Raw genomic sequence first — 24561 nt, 5'->3', positions numbered from 1 at the left:
GGCCTGTTTCCCTGCAGAAGGCCTGTTTCCCCGTGTACGCCGCAGAAGGCCTGTTTCCCCGTGTACGCTGCAGAAGGCCTGTTTCCCTGCAGAAGGCCTGTTTCCCCATGTATGCTGCAGAAGGCGTGTTTCCCTGCAGAAGGCGTGTTTCCCTGCAGAAGGCCTGTTTCCCTGTGTACGCTGCAGGAGGCCTGTTTCCCTGCAGAAGGCCCGTTTCCCCGTGTACGCTGCAGAAGGCCTGTTTCCCTGCAGAAGGCCCGTTTCCCCGTGTACGCTGCAGAAGGCCTGTTTCCCTGCAGAAGGCCTGTTTCCCCGTGTACGCCGCAGAAGGCCTGTTTCCCCGCGTACGCTGCAGAAGGCCTGTTTCCCTGCAGAAGGCCTGTTTCCCCATGTATGCTGCAGAAGGCGTGTTTCCCTGCAGAAGGCCTGTTTCCCTGTGTACGCTGCAGAAGGCGTGTTTCCCCGTGTACAGCGCAGAAGTTGAAGGTGGTCGCCTGAATTTGCCAACCGTCAAAGCGTGGTTTCCACCAGAGGGGAAATGGAGGAAAGCAGATTGCTCACAAGTGTGTTCTTTTCATTCCAGATTTCAAATTCAAATTCAGATTTACACACAAATAAAATAGTGTTTAAAATGGCAGTGGTAGGGGTCTACATTAAAACACTGTGGTGTGTTGCAAAGTTACTAAGATAGTGTTGGATTTCCATTAAGAAATTATACTAAATTAAATATTTATATCTTGGCCCTATCTTTTAAAATATCTATATTTTTTTAAGAAAAAGAAAAAAGAACTCCCCTTGGCTTGTTTGTTATTGTCAATGTATCGCTTGCCTTTCGAGTGATCAGTGCTTGCTCATTCCTGTAGTACTGCGTGATCAGCACAGGATTAATGGCTACTGGGTTACACACCAGTGCACTGGAGGAGAGCCGCAGTGCTACAATACACAGTGGCAACTCAAAATAAAATAAAATGAATAAAATCTCAAAAAACCACCTTACGCAGTCATTATATAACACATGCAGGCAAGAGGCCAATTTTGGCAGAATTGATTTACTTGCAAAATATTAAGTTGTACAGAAGTGATCGTTAAAGCCTTTCATGACATTTTTGGCCGGAGATGTCCTGTTGGCCTCTGTAATCCCAGCCCATTAACAGAGCGCTGAAGAACAGGGCGCTTGTTACCTGCGTGCACAGTCCTAATAGCCCTCAGGAAGCGAGAGGCGTTTCTCCACGCACGACACCAACCTGACACGCCGTCATCTCCGGCCCGCCCATCAGCCTCTCCGACCCCGGCGTGTCCAGGTGCACTCTGGGTAACTGGAGGGTGAAGTCCTCCCTGGTGACCGCCGCCCGTGACAGCAAGATGCGCTCTTTGACCTGAAGGAAGGGAAAACAACATCAATGGTAATTCCCCTTCAAACACATTAACTGGGACGAACTGGGTCCTTTGAGCCTGCTGAGTGGACATGCATTGATCGCCGGGCCTGAAATCCATGAATAAATTTAGGACTAATTGATTTTTTTTTTCCACAAATAAATCTAATTCTGAGCAGAGGTAGTGAATGTTAAAGAGGAAAAGTGTCTTTCTTTACCTGACATTAAGAGGAAATAAAAACAAAAAACAAACAAACTGAAAAAAAAAAAAAAAAAAACCTCCAGTACATGCTATTTATTTTTAAATCTGTATCTGTCTAGTAGCCACCAGTAAGTTTTGCTCTGGATTTTATTCTTTGTTTGCAAAACATCAAGAGTCACAAATTTGCTGAAAGGAAGGAATGATACGTCTCGGAGTCTGAGAATGTGTCACACCTGTTTAAATTGGTCACACGGAGTTTCAGTAAGAACAAGGGGCTTAGCAGTTGGGTCTGAATCCGGGCCTCTACCCCTCCATCTCCGGCCCCCTCCGTACTCTCATACGTAGTTTCATCATATCCAGAACTTGACAAGAGTCAATAAAACTCCACCTTGAGCTTTGTTATGAAACAAACAAAGTTGTAGGGAGAGGGGAGCTGGAGCCCAGAATTTAACCCTTTATATCCTATGGATTTGAGCTACGTTTTAATTGCTTTCAGTGGGGATTCCGATAATGGTTGGAGGGAGAGACACACTGTCAGATCTGCATTATGCTCTGGATTCTTCCGCGCTTCTATCGGAGTTTGAGGAGTAATCCTGTCGATATTGGAAGGGGAGACGAAATAAAACGCAGAACCCGAACGACCCAGCTCACAGCACAACTGGGTTCCGTTTCCGAACCACGGAGAAGAACAAAATTCAGCTCTGTCACGGATGGGATTGGAATCAGATGCTTTAAAATGAGCCTCCATTTTAACATTTTTGGCTGGACAATAATGCAAAAAAAAAAAAAAAAAACTGCCTAAATCATCCTATAAACTGTGATTTAAGATTAAATCAACACGTGGGTATACGACCTTACTCTAAAGGTAAAACAAAATGCATTCAATACTGACCCACTATAAATAAATTCAGTTCACTCAACACATTTCAGCATGACTCAGTCGACTGGCATCAGTTTAATCATTCAATTATGTATCACAACTGTAAAAGAACAACACTAATTAGCACACTGCAAACACACCGGAATAATTTATACAGTTTCACCAATGTTCATCACAAGCCACGCTAGAAAACCATTAGCCATTCATAGGAATTTCAGAGTCCAGACTCTCTAATGACCACTAAATAGCATGCAAATACAAAAATAAATGTACAAATAAAAAAAAATTAAAAAAACTATTCATTACCAGCACTCTTTATTCGGTTAAATGTTCATTATTTGATCTTTTGAGAACTGAAGACAAATAATTTAAAAAAAGGTTTAACTGTTAACAGAAAATTGTTCTCGGACTACCCTTGTTAAGCATGATGAAAACGGTTAATGCTCTCCTACTTCATAAAGCTGAGAGTGAACACTTTAGCCAGGAGAACAAAAGCGCTCGCTCCCAGCAGTGAGAGCTCAATGAACGCGCGAGACGATCAGGACTGCGGTCCGCTGAGGCATTCAGGTATCACAGTGCCACCTATTGGACAACACGGGGAACAGCAGAACGCTCTGGAGGAGAGTGTGGAGTGATGCTGTAGTGGGAAAACACAGCCGAACACTCGGAGTATAATAAAACTACTCCTACGTTAGGAATGCTCGTGCATCACGCGCGCCCCGTTTGATGCTGTAGCCGAATAGCTTCCAAATACTACACAGAAAAAAAATCTTTCCAGAAAACAGGAATATGATGAGGGCAGAATTCCCGTCTTCGCAGTGGAATAGAAATGCCCTTCCCGCACCTCTATGTACAGGTGTGCTGGCGAGAGGATGCAGTCTTTATGCCGGATCACTGGCTAGTGTCCAACGGCGGATTGGAAGGCCTTTTATTCAGTTTGTTTGTGATTTGCAAAATATTGGTGGAAATAATAATAATTATATAATCATATATAATCATGAAATAATGACTAAGCATAAAACAGCATGCACACCAGGGATATCCTAGGCACCAAACCCCACCAAACTGATCTACCAAAGATGCAAGTTAAATGAATGTCTATGGCTGGTTTCCATTGCCTCAATTTCGTCATTTCCTCTGTTTTCCCATATGGTTTACATTGACCTTGATTCAAAAAACGAATATACAAATAAATAAAAAATCTTAAATGACACTATAAAACAATACAAAATAAAATGAGAAAAAAGTCATCAGAACATAAGAGTTCTGCAGGCATCAGAAAATTGCAACTATTCCGTTTACGAAATGCTGTCAGAAAGTAAGTTTAATATCTGAGGAAATCCTGGCAAACTCATCTCCATGAAATAAAGTGGTCTGAAATGAACAAAAGGCCAGTCTTATTAGCCAGGTCAATAAGTAGTTATCCTGCACTGGTTAACATGCATTACACCTCCACACCACTGCTAATTTGTTTTAAATACAAATTGATAAGCAGAGGCAATTGATGGGCAACATACATCACATTTCAAATCGCCCTGCTCAAGAAGGAAAGGTACTTTCACAACTTCTATGCCGAATGTACAACACTCAAACAAATATACTTGTATATTCAAATGGCTCTGTGATAAAGAATCTGCATTAATAAATTAATTCATAAATTGCCATCTACAATAATGATACAAATATTGGCCAATAAATCATGCCCTAAAGTAGAAGCATAAAATTATGACCATACAATACATAAATTATATATGATATAATTTTAAGATAAGACCTCACATTGACAAGTGATCCTTTTTTTTCCTAAATATATTCAGAGATTATGATGGATTGGGGTGAATTTATTTTTTTGGCATAACTTTTTTTTGTTTGTCAATAAAAAAAATAAAAAAAATCTATTGCACTTTTTAGTGGAATAACAAACTCATTGTAAAGCACTTGACCTCCGGAACACTGACAGCCAAATAACTGTTTCACATTATCCGCATAAATTAGACAGCGGCACACACACAGAACCACAAAGTCAGAAATAAAAGATGAACAGACCAGCCGCTCTCTTACGCAACGGGTTTTGCCTGCATCTGCCACCCCGCGTTCCCCCTCTCGACCCCATTTGTCACTCCCCTCCTCGCCCGGGTGGCGGTTTAGTTAAAACGGCCGCGGTGGGAAAGGAGAATAACTATCATTGCGAAGTGCGTGCGTGGCGGCGGCGTCCATGATGAAAGCTACGTTCCAGAACGCTGGGACAGCAGCAGCTGGGCTTTCCGTGTCACACCGCATCCAGAGCGGAATGAATCACACAACAGATGTTTAATGTCAAGCCTGGTCTGTCAAGTCGAGCAAACATGCTTGCATACAGTACACAGGCTAATTTATTACGCCACCCCCCCCCCTCCGGAACGTGTCAGTAAATCAGAGCGCTTCTCTGCAAAGGATAAGATCGAAAGCTACACCTCACTTTCCCCATTACGCTGATGGAGGGATTTCTGCCCACTCAAACTCACAGTAAGGCTCTGCTAGTTAGGAGGCATAAATCTGAACCGGGATGTAAAGCCATCAATTCATTTTGAGAAAAAATACACACGCAATTCAGCATGATTTTAACACGACAAAAAATAGGGGGGAACAGGCACAAAGAAGCCATAAAGAAAATTATATATATATATTCTTGCCATCTATCCTTCAAAATAAGAGTTCATAATGAACATTTGGGTCCTGTTAATCTTGTAGCTTTTGCTACAATGGGGTGGACGTTGCAGGTTGGAATGAGGGTATTTTGTCGATATCTAAGGCCAACAAACACCAATAGCAGGCAGTGCAATAATGTAATTTTATTACTTTTCAAGGTCGTCTTCAAACTTGTGATAGAGCTCGCTTGTAGGGAGTGTGAGAACGTAGCTCTGGAGGACGGACAATACAATATAATCAGAAAAAATATATATTTCTCAAAAGATGGCTTTAAAAAATTGCAGCAAAGGTGTAATTAAAAAAAGTTGCTACACGTCTACGAATATTCTCCAGACCCTTCTTCCCTCGTTTTCACGCGAGCCGAGCAGATAAAAAGAAACACTCGTGTGGATTAAAGTGCTCGGAATGTATCAACATCAATCCACCAGAGTTTTGCCTTCTACATTTTTGAACCACAGTCAATAGATCTAAATATTTTACGGCACCCTGGCCGATTTATTGTTTGATGTTTAAAAACTTGCGCGGAATCAAAGAAAATTCATTAAATTCCAGCCCCCCGAATGAGCCGCGATCAGCTTTGAAAGTCTAGTTTAACCGGGATATTGATAATTCTCTTTCTTCTGTGACAAAAGTCACCAGGGAGGCTGGTGGTGTCGGAGTACAAAAGCACATTGCCAATAACGGCAGAGAACAATGCACACAGCGCGTAGGTAGGGCAGGGAATAGCAATGCGCAGCGGACAGTGTTCACCGTGCTCTTCTGGGAGAAGAAAAATGACCAAATATGAGACGACACACAACAAACACGGGCTCATTTCGTATAAACAGAGGGAACTTACTCCAGGAGTAATTAAAACCGTTACTTTCCTGGGTTTCTCACCGTGCGTCTGCTGCCCCACAATTACCGGGCTTAATTAAAACCAACGGAAAATTAATTTGTTTATGCCCTACATCGCCATCAAAATATACAGTAGCCTACTTGGTTAGAACACGGCACAATTGTAATATTTGAAGTTTGTGTTCAATTTGATTGTGCCATTTTCTACCTCAAAGCCAAAATAGATACACATATTACACATTCAAACAAAAAGTAAAAAATAAATAAATAAAAAATTTATAAAATAAAAAAAGCCTGGATTTGATACTTCCTTTTTCAGATGGTATTGCAGTTTCATGGTTTACTGGTCAGACTGATATGGATTACTTGTCATAATTAGGTTTATTGGTTCGACAGAAAAGGCTTTAGTTGTCATATTATGTTTGTTTCAATGTTAAAGTTTTGAGATTGGTTTCTCTGAAATAAATCTGCCCATAACGGATCGGGCAGGTCTTGATAATTTATTACACAATTTATTTTCAGGTTGTTATTCATATTTCACCTTTATTACACAAGAATGCTAGTCATTTAAAATATAAACAGGGGGTACTTTGTCAAAAGCAGAGTAGAGTTTATCCTGTCTGTTACACACAAATACTGTGTTTATGAATGAAAGAACAGTAGAACATGAAACAAAGCCATTCATGTCCATTCATCAATACGCTATAAACCCATATTGTGAACCACAGTTGTAATGTTATGTGCACATCTGCTCCATATTAACAAACAAGGTTTTTTTGTAATATCAAATAATGTAGCAGGATGGTCTAGCTAATTTTCCCATAAAGATTAGTCCATTCGCTCCACATTAACAAAGGATAATTATGGCGGAGTGAGTAAGCAATAAGCCATTCTGTCTGCCGTACAGCTACAGAGGGCAATTATTTACAGGTGCTTACAGAAAGATCATTTTAAAGAAACAAAAAGGAAATAAGCCAGCCTATAACCAGAAGACCCAGCTCAGGAGGTTCACTTCCTCTAAAAGAATAAAGAGCGCTGAACAGCCGTTTACTTCGCACGGCTTTGAGGAAATCAGCCTTCAGTGAGCGTTTCCCCCTTTTATTGTAATTTAACATCTGTTTGCAGGACTCCCTGGGTCGTGCGTGTGGGACTTCCTCACCTTGTGTGGCCTGTTCCGGCCTCAACCGCCATCTGCATATTTTACCGCTTGGACAACAGCGGTAATCCTCCTGCCGATTCCTAGGATATTACGCGAGTCCAATTCCCTGTAACAGCGTTTGATATATTCAAGATGCCCTTCTGTGTAAAGGGAAGCCCATCTGAACGAACACGGCGCCATTTGCATTCGTTTTTTTACGTGCCTGAAGCAGAATTACGGACTATTCAGCGCTTACAACCCATCCATTTCCGGTTGGAACCACAACCGAGTCCAATAACAACGATTGTTCGAACTACCCTCGTTCTTTCCTACGGATTTTAAAGGGACCCCATTTGAGTAACTGTTAAAAATGAAATGGTGATGAAGATCACATGGGCGGGAAATGTCCGACGCTGTCAGGCTCAGCAACGGGGTTCCTGAATCCGCCATGCATGGTTAATTATCAGGGGTTTCTATTGGTTACCCAGGACTGCCTCCAGGACTGGTCTCAGCTCTGAGAGCAAACACAATTGCGCCATGTTTGCGTGTGGCGGACGGATGCTCCTGACGGCCCGCTCCCAGGCAAGATTGTTCCACAGGCTCCTGTCTACCGGGCTCTCCAGTCAAGCCGGTGGAGCCCAGTCCCTCCACACCTTCCCCCCGCCCCCCGCCCCAAGCCCCCAGAAGGTTAGAGGAGGGAATTACCATTCAGCGACTGACAAAGGCCGAGACTGAACCGCCTCACCAGAGGTGGGAGGCTTTTACCAATGCGAACAGACCTGCTGCTCCACCGATTCCCTCGCCCCCAAAATCAAATCTCTCACTTTGGGGAGTGTGGAGGTGCACTGGCTCGACCGCAATCGGCCCAGAGACCAGAGCTGAACCGCGAACGTAAGGTTGCTCGCGTTTCACAAAAACATTCATTTTTCTCCTGAGGTGATGCTCGCAAATTAAACACGACGATTGCCAAATTAAACTAGAATTGCAGGGTAATTGAGATATTGGTTATCCCTTGTCAGAGAAAATGAAATGGGATAACTTTTCTCAAATCGCCATTTAGTTCCATTTTGTCATGTCTACTAACCTGCAGCAGGAACTAAAAGGTATAGTTACTAAACACTATTAAGGCTCAAGGGTTCTGCAGTAATCCATTTTGGCATGCTGTGCAAATTAGGATAATTACTATATCATCAGAATAGTAAAATAATTAATTGAAAATATTTTTTAGCTGAGCAACCAAACAACTTGTAAAATTACAACATCAGACTTAAAAACAAGGGAGTGCTACGATGCGAGATGTGCCAAAGGAATAAAAACAAAATAAAAAAACCCTTTACCTACAAATTCTAGGTTTTTGAAAAAAAATTCTAGTCAGGAAGACGGGCCGATGATTAGTGAACACGGGCGCTGGTTCTGTCCCATTCTCCTTGACAGACTTCACGTGGAGGCGCATCGAGCGGCTCTTTGAACAGACGCGCGCGCAGGTGTGGGGGAGAGGCAGGGCTCGGGGAGCGCGGCGGCCGTTTTGATTGACACGGCCGATAAAAGCTGAACCTGATCTCCGGGCCGGGGCGAGGGGGCGAGGGGACGAGGCGAGTGTCCTTCATGGATAATCTATAAGGGGCCTCGCTCCGGAGCCCTTCAAGGTCTCGCCGCCTCCCGGGGGGGGGCCCAGGGAGGGCCGTGGGGGACGCCGCCGATGACAGCACAGCTGGCCGGCTAATGACGGAGCGGCCCCGGTCAGCTCGCACCCTTCGCCTCGCGGGGGGAACCTCGGCAACCGCGGACAGATGTTCCGGAGAGGAGACGGAGCCGGACGCGCGGATGGGGGGAGGTCGTTCGCCTCTTTTCTCCTTTAATTGAAAAGCGCGTAAAAGGTCGGTCCCGCGTTCGTTCTGCGTCTCGTCGGAAACAAGGTAACCGCTTAACGCGTTTGAGCCGCTGGAATCTCTCGGCTTCTGATCCGGCCAAAATTCACTGCTTACACATCAAATACGAATATACATGTTACACGTACAATTATACTTTGGCACTTCAGTGTGTGTACAGAAATGTTCAATGCTATGCTATGTTACAGGACCGCTTTATGTAACTTCAGGTATGACTCTCTTAGCCAGGAACCATGTCCTTCCACAAGTTCCCCTGAAATTCCCCTGAACGGGACCCCTCCCGTTGGTTTCCGTGCCCCCTCACGTCCTGACCATGAAGGCCTCGGGTGTCGAATATCGGCGGGCACGCTCTCTCCGTGGCTAAACGGATCCAGCCCTCCCCCTGTCACACCCACTCTTCCTCTGTACGGTTTAACATGCACCCTGGGCAATCCGGAGCAACGGGATCCCCGCGTGGCATATGGAAAACCAGGGCGTGTCGGAGAGCTGCATTACGGAGCGTGCCTTCGCGTAAACACGGCTTACGATGGGCTCCGCACCAGGAAGCACAGTTCTGCCTTTCCCAACGCCAACAATGACATCAAGAAGGCTGTCCTTTCGCATGGTCTGCCTATGCAGAAGTCGATATGGACGGCGTATTTGATCGCTGCGTGTTTACACACAGGAGTAACATGCACTGTAAATTTCTTGCAGAATTACACAATTTTCTGGAAATGTAAATTGATACTACATGAAAGCCTTTTTCCGGTGCAAAATGTGCAGCACAGCGGAAAAACAGTTGGTAACACCGACAAATGATTGAGCAGAATTTGTGGAAATGGAATGGAAATGAGGCCAATTCCGAGTATCATATTGGAATAGCTATCCAAGAAGCGTTGTACGCCTTTCTGTGGAACATAATCTGAAGAGAAAAGCAGGGGTTTACGGTCTGGCGAAATGCACACGTACAGAAAATTAGGGAGGGAAAAAGGGTGCTGTTTTTCAACAAAAGTTTACAGAGTTAAAAGGTACGCTGCAACCAGTGTACCATAAGACGCAATAAAAAATGAAAAAACCTGGAATAGCTTAATTGTTTACAGGAGATAATTATTAACAATAGTAATATTTTCAAATAATAATAATTGCTATGAAGAGCCCTGAAATTGCTAATTATCAATTAGGACTGCCTGTGAGGAGGAGAGCGATGGACGTCAGGAGACGGGTTGGAAATGGCCTCCTGCGGTCTCTGCTAGTAACGCTATAAAACCACAAGCGCTATCGTAGCCCCACGTTCCCCCCGCCAACTGCGGTGTCTCCCCCCTCCTTCCCGGGGTTTAAAATGCGGTTTGGTACTGACAGCCCAGCAAGGCTTGGTTTTCCTTTCCCATAGGTTTTTAATATCAACTACACTGAGGGGGGGGGGGGGACCTTAAGGTTAAACAAAAGGCAAACAAAGGGCGAGTTTGGGCTCCATTCTGTACGGCTCATGGTTGGGGTTTTGGGATGGGGGGGGGGCTGGAAATGAAAGCCTTTGTCCACACCGCAGAGTAACGTCAGGGATCCAGCATATCTGAGAGAATATATTTTCTGTCTCAGACACTTCAAATACGGCTGCCGGGGTTGTGCAGGGTACTACGCGGTGCGGTGGCGGGTGGGGGATTCAAAATGGAGTTCGGGAGCGGAACTGGAGAGGTTGGCACTTACGTCATCGAGAGCGCTCTCCACCGACCTCATGTACCCCGTCAGAGCGTCCTTGCTCCTAAGGGGAGAGAAAAGGGAACAAAATGGGCCCTTGTGAATTTGTGAAAGTGACTGAGCAAAAACATTGTTCAAAATCTGCACTGTTCATACAGCTAAGTCTCCAAACAAACCGACTGATGAAATATTCTTACATTTCAGATATATTTATGTAATATTCCTCAGGCTCTTGTGATGTCATGCATCAATCTACAAAGCATAGACTGCTGCTAAAACAAACAGACCATATTTAATTATTTACACCTCTGTGAGACATCCAGTTTCTTTTTTTGGCTGAAAATGCAGGAATTAATTGTTTGTTGTTACTCTTCCCGCTCCAGCTGAAGAGAGCTCACATCCTGTATTTGAGCACAATTAAGGACACCCACACACATTCCTGCATAGCTCCTATCGAAGCACTGTGCCCTCTCACTTTCAAACGCACGGGAGCTTTGAGTCTGTGACACACGTGTGTTTGTAAGAACTTGGGGCTTCGGATGCTATGCACATTGTGCATGTGTGTGCGCAAGTGGGCGTTAGCGTGCGTGTGTGTGCGCATGAGTGTACGTGCGTGCATGTGTGTGTGTGCGCGTGTGCCCATAAGCATGCGAGTATACGTGTGTGTGTGTGTTTGTGTGCATGTGCGTGTATGAGCACCCGTTAGCGTGCGAGTATAAGTGCATGTGCGTGTGCGTGTGCGTGTGTGTGTGTGTGTGTGTGTGTGTGTGTGTGTGTGTGTGTGTGTGTGTGTACGTGTACGAGCACCCGTTAGCGCGCGAGTGTGTGGCTGCGAGCACAGATCCTATATTTCACAGGCTGGACAGCTCGTGGGTCTGCTGAACTGGTGCTTGTTACGGGGCTGGGGGGGGAGCATTGATCTTGTGTCTGCGGGAGGGAGGAGCAGCGCTCCCCGGGGCAGGCCCCTCACTTGGCTGCCAGGCGGAGGGCACTCTCTGCCTGCCGGATGCTCTCCTCCACCTGCCGCTTGTCCTGCTGCAGCTGGGAGAGCTGCCGGACCAGCTGACGGAGGGATTGATCTTTCCTCTTCAGCTCCGTCTTCGCCTCCGAGAGACTCTGGAGGGGGGGGGGGCGGGGGGGGGGGGTGAGGAGTGGGAGAGGAGAAAGGGGGGTGGGAGATAGAGGGAGGGGGGTTTGGGGAAAAAAGAGAAGCTTCTGTCAACCCCAATTTCTGCTTTCAGCTCAAACCGTAAGGCAGCAGTTGCACGGCCAACAAAGTTCGGCGAGCAACTGTGGCGAGAAACTTCCAGACCTTTCCGTGGGTAAAAAAAACAAACAAAAAAGAAACTAGAGAGCGGCGAAAGGAAACGGAACCACATCCTGACCCCGACGCCTTCGTTTTAATTCTCGGCCTGGTCGGCCCGCTAATCCGCTAAATACTCGGTCGGAAGTCTTTAAGCCACTGAACGTGCGCTCCGGACGGCGGGCTCCGTAAAAGGCCCCGGTGAGTTACGAGGGCTGCTGTATGGCTGAATTTGCGAGCCTGTGCGTCATTTCACGCTCGACGTGCAGAGTAAAGAAGCCTCACTTTTCAGCAGGCCTTAATGTTTTCATTTAGCCCAACCGCACAGGCCCAGGGGGGAACGGTTTGTGTGAAAACATTTTGGGTAAACTGTAAAATAATTAATGTTGCTCAAAGATATGTTCCCCTCTGTGTTCCTGTGCCTTTTCCTTTTTGTTATCCAAAATATATTTTTGTGAATTTTTGAAAGATGATGCAAAAGCAGGGGGGTTATTCAGTTTGTGGGCCAACAGTTCTTAGCTGGCTTAACCCTGAACTCACGTGCAAAATCAATGCCATTTTCATGAATCAATCCTGTTTAGATCAACATCACTGTCACTGTCGACAAAATAATTGTGTGAGACCCGAACAGTAAAAACCATTTTGCTACTCAATGTGAAGCAGTCTTTATATTTTGTATTCATTTTCATTTTAATAACTGTACTTCAGAAAGTAGCACAACTGTTCTTAATGCCTCTTAAGGAAGGGAGGAAGCCAATTAAAAAATATTGAAGTATTAAAACTGTAAAACTCTACAATTATTGCTAGGGCATACATGCGAAACAGGCGCAGGAGAAGAGAACCTTTAATTAAAGATACTATAAAATGCTAAAAACTAGCCTCCCCTGTCTCGCTGAAGTGGCGTGTCACTTCTTATCCGGAGAGAAAGGACAAGTTTCAGGTGTTCAGACTCTAGTAAGACTCCAGTAAGACTTTCTGCTAAAGCAGAGAGAGGTGAACACTGCGTTATCCACCGTGCGCACTACACCCCAGCGATGGGAAGGCCCAGGCTCTCTGGCATCCGCTCGCCGCGGACCAGCGCTAACGCTAACAGCCGGACGGAGGAAGATCAGTGCGAATCGCACTTCTCTGAGTCTAACGGAGAAAGTGCATTATAGTGCTCCTGGTGATACTCAGGCACTTTAGAGCTCTCCTCCTGACAGAGACTTGAACTACTTCTGACGGGTAAGGCGGTGTTATGTTAGTGTATTCCTGCAAAAGCACATACACGCACCGTCAGCATTTGGTCTGCAGAATAATTATTGCAATTAGGAACAAAAGAACAAAAGAGGATACACACAGTCACCTTCTCAATTGAGATAAGTAGCTACCTTATATACATTAAATATAAAGGATTAGGACTGTGTCTGTATATTGTGCTGTACAGTTCGGGATTGTGGATTTGTACCATACAGGACTTCTTATTCAGTTTAGAATAAACAAAATTGCTAATATCCCTAAAGAATTTCACATATCAGAGCATTTTATTATGAACCGCTCTCATAGAAAGTGCATTTCTAATTATAATAACACTGGCCCATGTAATTTCTTGGAGGTTTCTTTTGAACAAAGAAATAAAGCACACACACAGCCCTAGAGGACCAGGAAACAACACCCTGTGCCATTCAGTTATTTGCTTTGCACCCAAGGTCTGAGTTAACCTCTCCATGGCTGTGCTGAAGACCAATATCTCTGCACTACGGGGAGAGATGATGGTAGAGGCTGTGTGTGTGTGCGCCTGTGTGTGTGCGTTTCGGATTTTCGTGTGTGTGAGCTTCCGTGAATTTGTCCATGTGTTACTGAGTGTGTGTGCGCGTTTCTGTTATTCGTGTGCGTGTGTGTGTGCGTGCGCGTGTGCGTGCGTCCGTCCGTGTCTCTGTGTGTGTGCGCGTTTCTTTGTGTTGCGTGTGTTTCTGCGTCATTAGCGCTCGTGTGTGTTTGTGCATTTCTCTGCATGTCATTCGTGTTATCACAGCAGCTCCAGTGATAAGTTAGCGGTTAGCGGTGATTTAGCGGGGGCAGCCCAGAGAACGGAGGTGGCGAGATGCCCGCGGAAGCGAGATGGCGTGATACCCTGGAAACGGTTCAGGAGAAAGAGGATAAATCAAGTTTAATAACTAGGCTTCTAATTGTTCCCCCTCCTCCCTGCGCTGAACTCTAATTACGTGGAGAGCTCTCCGGACTGTCACCTGATATTAAGTTGTTGGAGCGGTGAGATAATCAATAAACATTTAGTGCGGAGGAGAATGAAGACCCGGCTAGGCAGTGGGAACTTCCAGCACCCAAAGCCCTCCCGCGCATGAGAAAGCCTGGGGGACAGGGCGAGTGATTGCAAAGCAATAATCCCGAGTACAGTTCCCCGGCCCGGAGGCCTGCGGGCGATGGTACGTCTGAGAGGGAAAGGTGAACACGGTCACCCTAATTACAGCCCGCTTTCACACACTCCAGGCATAAGTAAAGACAGGCCAATTAGGTGGAGAGGAAGATAAGGGAAGTTTTATTTGTATACTAATTAAACCCCTGATGAAATTAAAGGGAAAACATACGGCTCAGTAATTGTGCGTCTGAGAAAGGTCGCTTTAGGTGCAGTTATCTGAAAAGCGCAGCCTTGAGATAGTTCCCTTAATCCAAAATGGAGGCCTTGCGCACCACCAAGGGCACTAATAATTTGATACAGCCTGGAGAAATTTTTACATTTTGACAGCGGCCTCAATCCAGGCATTTATTGTCGATTCATTGCTTATTATTTTGAGGCAGGGGAGATCAGATCAACCATATTTTTTATTTTCCTGTCCTTAGTGAACACCGTATATACATTTTATGTGCGGTTAACTGAATGTATGTTTGGATAATTAACTGATTATAATTAGCAAGGTTGAGGTATTGATATCCTTCCATATGCCTCCTCTGGTACAGGAAGTGATGTGTAATTATTTGAAGTAATTTCTGCTGCCTCTCGATTTTAATTTCATAAACCGTGTGACCGCTTTGGCTGATCTCCCATTCAGTTCATTTGCTCTTAGCAGACCGGCGTTTTTTTCTTTTCCTCTGAGTAATCATTAGCAAAGTAGGATCGGCAGCAAATTCAAGAAGCTTCATCTGTTTAAACTTGCATCCAGTGCAGATGCATTTCTTCAGATGAGATTCAGTATTTAAATTGCTAAATGTTTATGTTCTAAAGATATCCAAATTTAATGAGATATTTCATGTGACAGGTTTCTCAGACAGTGCTCAGTGTTCCAAGAAATGTAGAGCTCGATTTGAATAAAGCAATGGTCACTGCAAAAAAATTTCATATAATAAAAAAAGGCAATAAAACAATGACATTGTTTTACAAGACAACCTTGTATAAATGCTGTATATGAACAGATTGGCACAAAAATAAAAGTTGTCATGGAGAGAACTGAACAGTCTGTAATTGCTAGGAAGCAGGAGGATGAGCATGTTATGGGTGTGGGAGTTTGTGCTACGTTGGGTCATACATAAAAAGGCAGTATTTTCCTCTGACTGTGCAGCAATAAAAACGTACAATCAGCCTTACGCTGCAGAACGTTCCTCACCAATTACCAGCTTCAACTTGACCGGAGGACTGAACGCAGACAGTCTTATTCTGTGGTAACTCGGAAAGAGCCATCAAAGCAGGGAGCGTTCCCAACACTATCCGAACACTATTTCAGAAGGAAAAAAAGTGATGCATCACAAAATCCTGGTTTCAAGGAGGAAACAAGAATAATTTTTTAAAAAGCAAGTTAAAAAAATAAAGAATGCTATCAGTATGGAGTGGCATTGCTATACCTTAACTCTGTTCTTAAGAGGTTAGAGATCAATTTGGCCCCTTTTTCAGGTCTTCAAGACTGTCTCATCCCTTATTAGAGATTATCTTCACAGAGGCTTCCTGCGATGCGTTGTCACAGTAAGCCCTGTTGCTGGAGAATCAAAGCTGGAGCCCCACAGAGCCGGGCTAAAGCTCCACATTATCTCCCAAGCAAAGAAGACTGCATGTGGCAGAATCTTCAGAAGTCCAGTAATCTCGCGATTTGACAGTTCTCAGCGTGAGGCCTTGTTTCTCATTTCTGAGCCGAATTTAACACATTTACTGTCCCCGCTTCAAATTGAAATAATTGCGGGGCCAGACGTAGAAAAAAATGAGCCCGGTAATAAATGCGTTAATGGGGAGGGCTGAAGCGCAGCTTAAAAAATGTACGACGTGAAACTTGGAGAAAAATAAATAAATTTATAAAATAAAGAGGACCCTAATTATTTTCGAAGGCTCGGATTGAAATAGCGGCGTGAGACGCTGTCACAATGCGTGGCTTATTAATACCCCAACATCTTGGTTTTTATTTGTTAATGGCAGGGGTCTCAAAACCCCTTAGAAAAGGCGTCAATTAACATTAAGAATGCCTCCGTTCAGCGAGAAGAGAAATCCTCCTGTTTGAGACCCGCATTCCTCACAAACACACGGGCTGATGCAAGCCTCTGCAACTCTGAGGGTCAACAAAAAAGTGATAGACTCGTACTCTGAGGGGGATAAGACCTTTTCTGCATTTTAAAAACACAGCCGACATCGGTATTTGATGATTGCGCAATGTAACTGGGCATGGAATGTGCCGGAGGGAGCAGAGCTACAGTGCTTACCGCGTAACGGGGAGAGCGGAAAACGGCGGCGGTGAGGAACCCAGCGGAGAGAATCGATGGGGCCTACCTTGACTGCGTCGGACAGGGTCTGGTCCTTCTCGGCCTCCTCCCCGGAGTGCAGCTCCAGCCTGAGACCCAGCTCCTTCAGCTGCAGGGCCTGCTCCTGGAGCAGCGCCTGGGCCTGCTGCTCCCGCTCCAGAGCGCTGCCCAGCTCCGCGCACAGGCTCTCGAAGCGCTCCACCGGCACCCCCTGACAGCGCGCAAGACACAAACCGTTAGCACTCATTCACATTCGCACTCAGTCAAATTAGCATTAGCAATATTAGCATAGCATTAGCATTTCTCAAAAGTTTACGTTTTAAAGAAATTAAGAGGCTCGTTCAAAACGTTGTTTCTTTAAAGTATGCCAGGTCATACAACCAAGAAAAAAAAAAAAAAAAAAAGCAAAGAGTAGCCTAAGTGCTTAACCCATATGGCACTGAAACGCAACTGTAAAATCTGAAGTCCTTATACCCCAGACCTTATACCTTTTCAACCAATCAAAAGGGCCGCTATATTATCGTGTTGAGCCCCTTCCAAATTCTCTGAATTTCTCAATTTTCTCAACCAAAGCCAAAGCCCCTTGGTATTGGGATGGAGCGCGCTCTGGTGCTCACCGTTGTGCGGCGGTCTTGGCGGTCCTGCTCCATGGCCTCGGCAGCGCTGCGCTTCTGCTCGGCCAGCTCCACCCTGAGGCTCCGCCGCTCCACCTCGGCGGAGTGCAGCCTCTGCGTGAACTCCAGGACCAGCCTCTGCAGGGCCGCCACCGCGCCCTGGGGCCCCGCGGGACGACAGCGTTACACAGGGGCCACAATCCTGGCCCCACGCCCCAGCAGAGGAGACCCAGCGGGCCCAACGCCACATCTTAATCTACTCAGCACCCAGTTCATTCAAGTGCTCGCTTCATCTCAACTGCTGCTGTCTTTGTGTTTCTTAATCAAACCCAGACAACCGTCTCCCCCTCTGAAAAACCCTGCAAATGATTCCTTGTTCAGCTACTTCACACAATATGCAGTACTAATGGAATGCTGTGAAAATGAAAAGATAATAAAAGTACCGAAGCCTTGTCCATTGATGCGCTATATTCAGTCTGTCTGGGAGAGTGTAATTTTACACGCATGTCTTAAGCATGACCAGCACTCAGCACTGGAGGTCTATCCAGTGCACAACAGTGCAGCATACAGGTACTTTACCTGTATGGAACACCCAACAGCCCTGAACAAGCTGCTAACAGGCCTCCAAAATGTCAAAAAATTCACAAGTTCAAAGAGAGGACAAGGATGAGAGATGCACACACACAGAATTACAACTCAGCCACAAGCAGACAATTAAGCCATTAAGCCTTCGGTTGCATACACCCTTTTACGTGAGGCTGTCATTAATTTGTCTAGAATATTCTGCCAAATACTGTAATAATAGGATGCTTTTTTTTTTTTTTTTTCATTTTATTACCACCACCTATTACCATCATCTATAATTTATAAAATGACACAGGATGCAGTAATCAGGGGAAATTGGTTTGTTTCAGGTGAACACAGATGACACAAAAGGATTTAAAATTACCCTTTTAAATAGACCTATATTTTGAGATGGAGCACCTTCACATTTATAGAATTGCCACCAAATGCTCCCCACCAACTCCCAGAATATCAATACGTCCTCTATGCCGCCCAACCTCCACCCATTAGCCAATCCGTCCCTCCCATGACCCTCTGCCCCGACCCGCCCACCCACCACCCAGCGGTGCCCCCGCCATTCTCCAAACCCCTCCATACCCCCTGCATGTAAACGCGTTAGCGCGTCTAACGCAATTCCATTGGCACTTACAATGCGATTACAGCGTCTAATGCAAAGCCCAGCGAATGTGAGGCATTCAGCTTAAACCCTTTTCCCAGAAGGTGGAATCTGGAAGTGAATTTGGTTACAAACCCATTCTGGGCCATGAGTACTCCGGGTCCACTCTTCTCAATAGGTGCGAATTACATTTGAGATCCTTTAATAAATCTACTGAAAATATCCAGCATTGGAACGCACTTGAGGACTTCCAGTTTGTGCAGCACGGATGTTACTTTCTCAAATCAATGTATTCTGTCAGAAAAGAAATTACAGAAGTCTACTGTGCATATTTTATTACGCGAGTCACTGATTAATATAAAATGCACAAGGAGATTTCTAATTGGACACTAATGAGCTTTGTAATATTTTCTATTTCTGGTGTGCAGTTGTACTGTACATGAGATTACAGTAGCATTCTGGCCCACACATGAAAAAGAGATACTCTAACAATAATGCATTATTTCAGCCTGTAGCCTAGCGGCTAAGATGCTTGACCGGGACCCAACAGGCTGGTGCAGCCACGATAAGATCCGCACAGCTGTTGCACAGGTCCTCAGCCCAGGATTGTGCCCTGCTTATTCTAATCAACTGTATGGCGCTTTGGAAAGAAGCCCCCCATGAACCCCATTCATTTTTCTTCGTATAATTTAAGCCTAAAATGAATAAACTGCTTGGCTCAAAGTTGATATTTCACTTCAAAACTTGCATCTCAATTTTACTCAAATGTAGTTTTCAATTCTATTTTTTTCCCCTAAGTTCATGAATAAAACAAATGCCTTATGCGTCTTGGGTAAATGCATCTGCCAAGCAACATAACTGAATTATATTTGAAAACTAAAACATTTTACGGCACTAAACATTTTACAAAATACTCTTAGGGGTTAAATAAAAAGCATTAAATGTACACCAGGCAAGAAACGCAACACAAATAATAGAAACAAGAAAACCATCTTACTTCAGACATGTTTGAAAAATTCTGCCATGGGAATCTCACATTAAATCTCTATTTAGCATAGTACAAAGCACAGTGAAGTCAGAATGATATTCATTCTCAGCAGTACTACTGAATGGCTTGATGGCACAAGGACCAAAATCAGTATCAGATTTCAAAGAAATTTCGACGTAGGCTATTTTCATGTGTGTATGAATTCATGTGTGTATGAACTTAACTGTAACGGTTGGTATAGACACTAATAATAATTAGTGGTGACTGGCTGTCATAACAGGTCTCAATTCCCATAGTTCCTTGCGACATGAAGACACGCTCCAAAACCCAGCGGCATGGTTTGCCTAACGAGCTCATCCACTCATGAGAGAAGACGCAGACAACAAGAAAAAGAAAACAGAAGACAGAGACGGTAAGAGAAAACAAGAATAACGCAGGACAAACAAAATAACTGGAGAGAGACAATCAGTGATGTCGCCGGACATGGTAATATTGTACTGCAAACAAAGACAAACGTGCTCAAACTCCCCCTCTGTGTTCACACCGCTCTCCTGCGTCATGCTGGAAATACATCACACGCAAACAACGCATCCGTGCGTACGTTTCCATACACGGCGGGAACGGCTGTCCCTCCACCAACACAACATTTTAATATATCGAAATTAAATTAAATAAAGAAAATGACCTCAATGAGAAAAGGGCTCAGGGGTCTGAAATATGGAATTTGGTCATCGTTAAGCCACAGCCACAGTAAACGTATGACGTGCACTGTTACCTTGCTCGTTAAAGCGGCAGCCGCGTCGCTCTGAGAAGCTCTGCGGTTGAGTTTCTGAAGGCCCTGGCCCAGCCTCCCGCTCAGTGCCCCCTTCTCCAGACACGGCAGCCTGGAGGATCCGTCCATCGCCAGCAAGAGCCGCTCCATCAGCTTGGCGAAGCAGCTCCGCGCCCCAGCCAAGAACCCGGAGCGAGAGGCCGGAGAGCCAGGCCCTGCCAGCAGCGACATGAGGGAGACAGGGGGAAAAACCATTAGACGCCTTCGCTATTCTATACCTCTCACCATCCAGAGAGAGAAAATAACTCCCTGCACTCCCTGTTTTACAAACACTTCTCATTTCAGCACTGCTGACAAAATATTTACACCATTCAGAAACACACTAAAGTTTTCACCAGCGGATGAATGCGATCACAATAAATCATTGAAGTAGTGCGTAGTGCGTAGTGCGTAGTGCGTTCGGCAATTCTGTGGAGCGACATTAATTGCGGCTGGCCCCTAATTGCGCAAACGGACAACGCATTTCACGGAGAGGTCCTCGAAACTTTGAAGAGCTCCGGAGGAGCTTCCCGCCTGGGAAAATTAGCGAGGGTAAACAGCGCGAGTCAACCTTTGGAACCCGCCGAGCGGCTCCCCGCCCGTTCTTTATTAAAGCGGGTTCTCCTGGGACCTCGGAACCTGCTCGGCTAGCACAATAAAGCATAATTAGCGCAGAGACCGCTCCTAGTCACTCGCCCCCCTCCCCCCGAACTCGTCCTCTCCCCACTGCAGGGAGGGGGGTGTCGGGGGTGTGGTCAGCTAACATACACCCCCGCAGTTACCCCCACCTCCCACCGCCGGGAGAGATACGACCCTCTGTGTTCGGCCCCTGACCCGGGCTAGGATCGCTCCTCGCGGGCCCCCGCCCCCGCCCCGGCGCACCCCCATCCCCGTTGCCAAACTATTTATGTCTGGAAACAAGGTGCTATAATTTAGCTCGCATTCTGGGGCAATTAACATTTTACAGGCACAATTACTTCTTCCCCACCGGGTCCCGGAAATCATCCGGCATGTGTAATGGGCTTACGGCCTTGGTGCTCCAAACATGTCGGATTCTCTCAAGGCTGTAATTATTAATTGTGTGTAAAGTTGATAAATAAAATTGTCAGTGCTCTTAATGCTAATTAGCAGGAGATAAATTTAATGGGTTTTATTTATGATTTCATACACGCCGAGGCGTTGGCTTCCGAGCCCCCTTATCTGTCATATGTTGTCTTATATGTAATCTGCAGGGATCAGAGACAGAGCCAGCTCAACCTGAAGCAGTAAATACTTTAAGCACTTACCGGGCACTTCTGGGGCCGCGGCATTACCCGCGATTTACGGGCTGTTTCTCTCTTCGCACGCAGGCGAAGGCTGTCGCTAAAGAAACCAGCCGCGGTCAGCGTGAGAGCCTCAGCCACGCCACGGTCCTGCTCACTCCATCTGACCGCTGGCACCGGGCAACGTTCCCACACGCGAAACGTACATTCAAATGCAAAGCACTGAAAATGTCATTTATATTCAACACACTTAATATATCCATATCTATGGTTTTCCCCAGAGAGAACGTTCTGGAAATGCGTACCGGTCAATCATTTGAAAAGGTGTTTCTCGGTTTCAGCGTGCCATATCTATGGTTTTCCCAGAGAGAACGTTCTGGAAATGCGTACCAGTCAATCATTTCCAAAGGGGTTTCTCCGTTTCAGCGTGCCAGATTATCACTCCCTATAAAGCGTAACTTGCACTTTCCTTATTCCTTTAGAGCAAGCCCCATGCAACATGTGCATAACTGAATTTCACAAAATTTAATTGTGATACTAAAGACAACAGAGCCTACAATAAGTGTGTGAATATTCCCAGGTTGAGCAGAAGCAAGCGCTGCTATGAACTCTGCCCCAGACTTTGACAGGTATACAATACAGACAATGGAAAGTAATTAAAGGAAACTTAAAATGCATAGCACAGCGAGGGTATTTTCTGTTATAGCAGATGCAGGAAAATAAATACTGCTAACAAAGAAAATTGTTATATTTATACAAATTTAATGAGCAAAGCAGCTCCAATATTTACTGTAGGTGACAAAATTATTACACATAGTTTTGGACAATTAATATAAGTTAAGCTTCTTGCTTTCATTCCCTGACATTTCCATGCAATAATGAAATTACTGTAGAACTACTGGTGTTCCTGGTCAGAGGGATGTCTGAGGGGACCTGACGAAAGGAACTGCGTTTAGGAGTGGCAGATAATTCATAATTCATAACGCTAAACTGCGTTAACGTTACTCTCTCTGCGTATACATCGGTTGATAAATGCAACCATTTACACCTGTTGCGATGTTGCAGTTTTCATCGTTCAATCTCCCAACATTTCACCGGTGGCCCTCATCACTGCTTCAATTACATATGATTTCCTCTATAGGCAAACCTATAATTTCAAATTAAGTAAATGAACAATAGGGAGTTATTAATAACCAGACTTTGTATGAAGTAGAAAAAGTTTCCGCTCTGTTAAAAGGGACCTGACCTTCCCCGGTAGATACAGTATCTTTCATTTCCTTCAGCTCTCCCCCTACACTCCCCAGCGTCAGAAGAATTATGATTGAGTTTCAAATATCGGAGCTATTTCCGTCAAAGTACTTTCTCTGCAGCTAGTGCCGCTGAGACAGATAACTGCACAGTGCAAGGCTTCAGCCAGATAACTGCACAGTGCAAGGCTTCAGCCCGTCCGGTTCATGAGCAGCACTCTACCTGCAATGGACCTTTTAGTGGTCCTAGCACAGCAGAGAATGGAACCCCAGATTTTCACTGTTCTGCCAGAAAAGCATTCGCACACCAAAAACTGAACATCATAAAACAACCAAATTTGGCAGGTATGTTCACATTCCCACCAACGACTCTATATATGGTGGCGCTATAGAAAATAAAGTTATATATATTATTTCTGGCTATTACTTTTGAACCTTGTGTGGCCTATTGTCAAAAATATTTTTGCCTCGTGGCTCATTTGATAAAATCAGGAAAAAATCACTGTTACTTTTAAGAGATGTGAAACGTGCTGTTCAGATCAATATCCTCATGTGGACATAGATCTGAACATTTGATGTTGCCAACTTCCATTTTTCCCCTATCAGTTTCAGCCGAACCACAGAATGAGACCAGTAAGTCTTCACACAGGCCTCACACAACCCCACTGAGTGGTTCTGACACTGATTGGCCACTTGTTAAGCCTTAAAGAGTAGGGTCATGCCCAATAAACATGTCCTCGCTTCCTCTGTCCTTGCGTCCTTTCCTTGCCTCCTCCGATGGGAGGAGCAGGGAAGGAGGAAAAACGAGTCCATAGAGTGGCAGAGGCATCACACGTCTCTGAAGTCTGTCAGATGACCATGACATGGTGCAGTGCATGCACTGCACTGCCAAATGGTGATCCAGATCCTTAAACGTACAATAGGTAATTTCGGACTTCTAACAGTCAAGAGAGGAATTGCAGGAACAAACACCCTCAAACTGCAACACTGTTTATCCCACACCTTCACTGTGAACACGCTGACAGGTCATTTCTGTGCCCGTTTATTTTCATTTCTGTACCAGTTTTAGTTTTTCATTCATTTTTCACCTTGTACATCGCTGTTCTTGGTCAAGTCCTCATTGAAGAAGAAAGAAATGGACTAGAAGTATATTCAGAGAGGTATGAGCATGAATTTGTACTACTTGCCCCCTGGATACATACAATTTAAAAATTACAATACCAAAGTTAATTATTACACCTCTTTGCACTATGGCAAGTTCATTAATATAGGTATTGCATATGGCCCTAGGCCCTAACTGTAACCTAATGCTACTGTACATATAGGGCTCATTTATATATGAAAAGGAGTAAAAGTGGGTAAGAGACATGTGGTGGCATTAACATCCAGTGGGCTTTATCAATTCTCTTTCTGTTTGTTTGAATGCTTCAGTTCAATCAACCCCAGGTACCTGCCTACCTTCCACTGTAAAACTGACACTTTTGCAGACTGCAGTTCAACCTTTGTCTTTAAACCTCTGTCAATTTTTAATGAGAGCTGTGCCTTCTTTATCAATAAGAGAACGCACAAGAACTACGCTGTACTGAGGTCCCAGGCCACTTTGAAGCGTGTGTGTGTGTGTGTGTGTGTACGAGAACATGTGTGTATGTGTATTTGTGTGTGCGCGTGCCAGTGTGAGTTTGTTTGCACGTGCCTGTGTGTGTGTGTGTGAGTGTGAGTGTGAGTGTGAGTGTGAGTGTGAGTGTGTGTGTGTGTGTGT

At 45.0% G+C, this 24561-nt stretch overlaps 1 protein-coding gene across 5 annotated transcripts in view; it reads right to left on the bottom strand.

The window, feature by feature from the left end:
• Positions 1-24561, bottom strand: part of LOC133135463 (coiled-coil domain-containing protein 171-like) — a 76792-nt gene that overhangs the window by 20543 nt on the left and 31688 nt on the right. For all 5 annotated transcript variants that reach the window (XM_061252486.1, XM_061252485.1, XM_061252489.1 and 2 more), the window contains 6 exons: positions 20258-20469; positions 17318-17473; positions 16729-16911; positions 11652-11797; positions 10691-10745; positions 1245-1376 (listed from right to left, as the gene is read on the bottom strand). In XM_061252486.1, the coding sequence (XP_061108470.1) occupies positions 1245-1376; positions 10691-10745; positions 11652-11797; positions 16729-16911; positions 17318-17473; positions 20258-20469 (884 nt within the window). The remainder of the gene's footprint in view (positions 1-1244; positions 1377-10690; positions 10746-11651; positions 11798-16728; positions 16912-17317; positions 17474-20257; positions 20470-24561) is intronic.

Source organism: Conger conger, chromosome 8 (genome assembly GCF_963514075.1).
Source record: "Conger conger chromosome 8, fConCon1.1, whole genome shotgun sequence".
Classification (NCBI taxonomy): Eukaryota; Metazoa; Chordata; class Actinopteri; order Anguilliformes; family Congridae; genus Conger; species Conger conger.
This window is presented reverse-complemented; position numbering and strand designations above follow the sequence as displayed.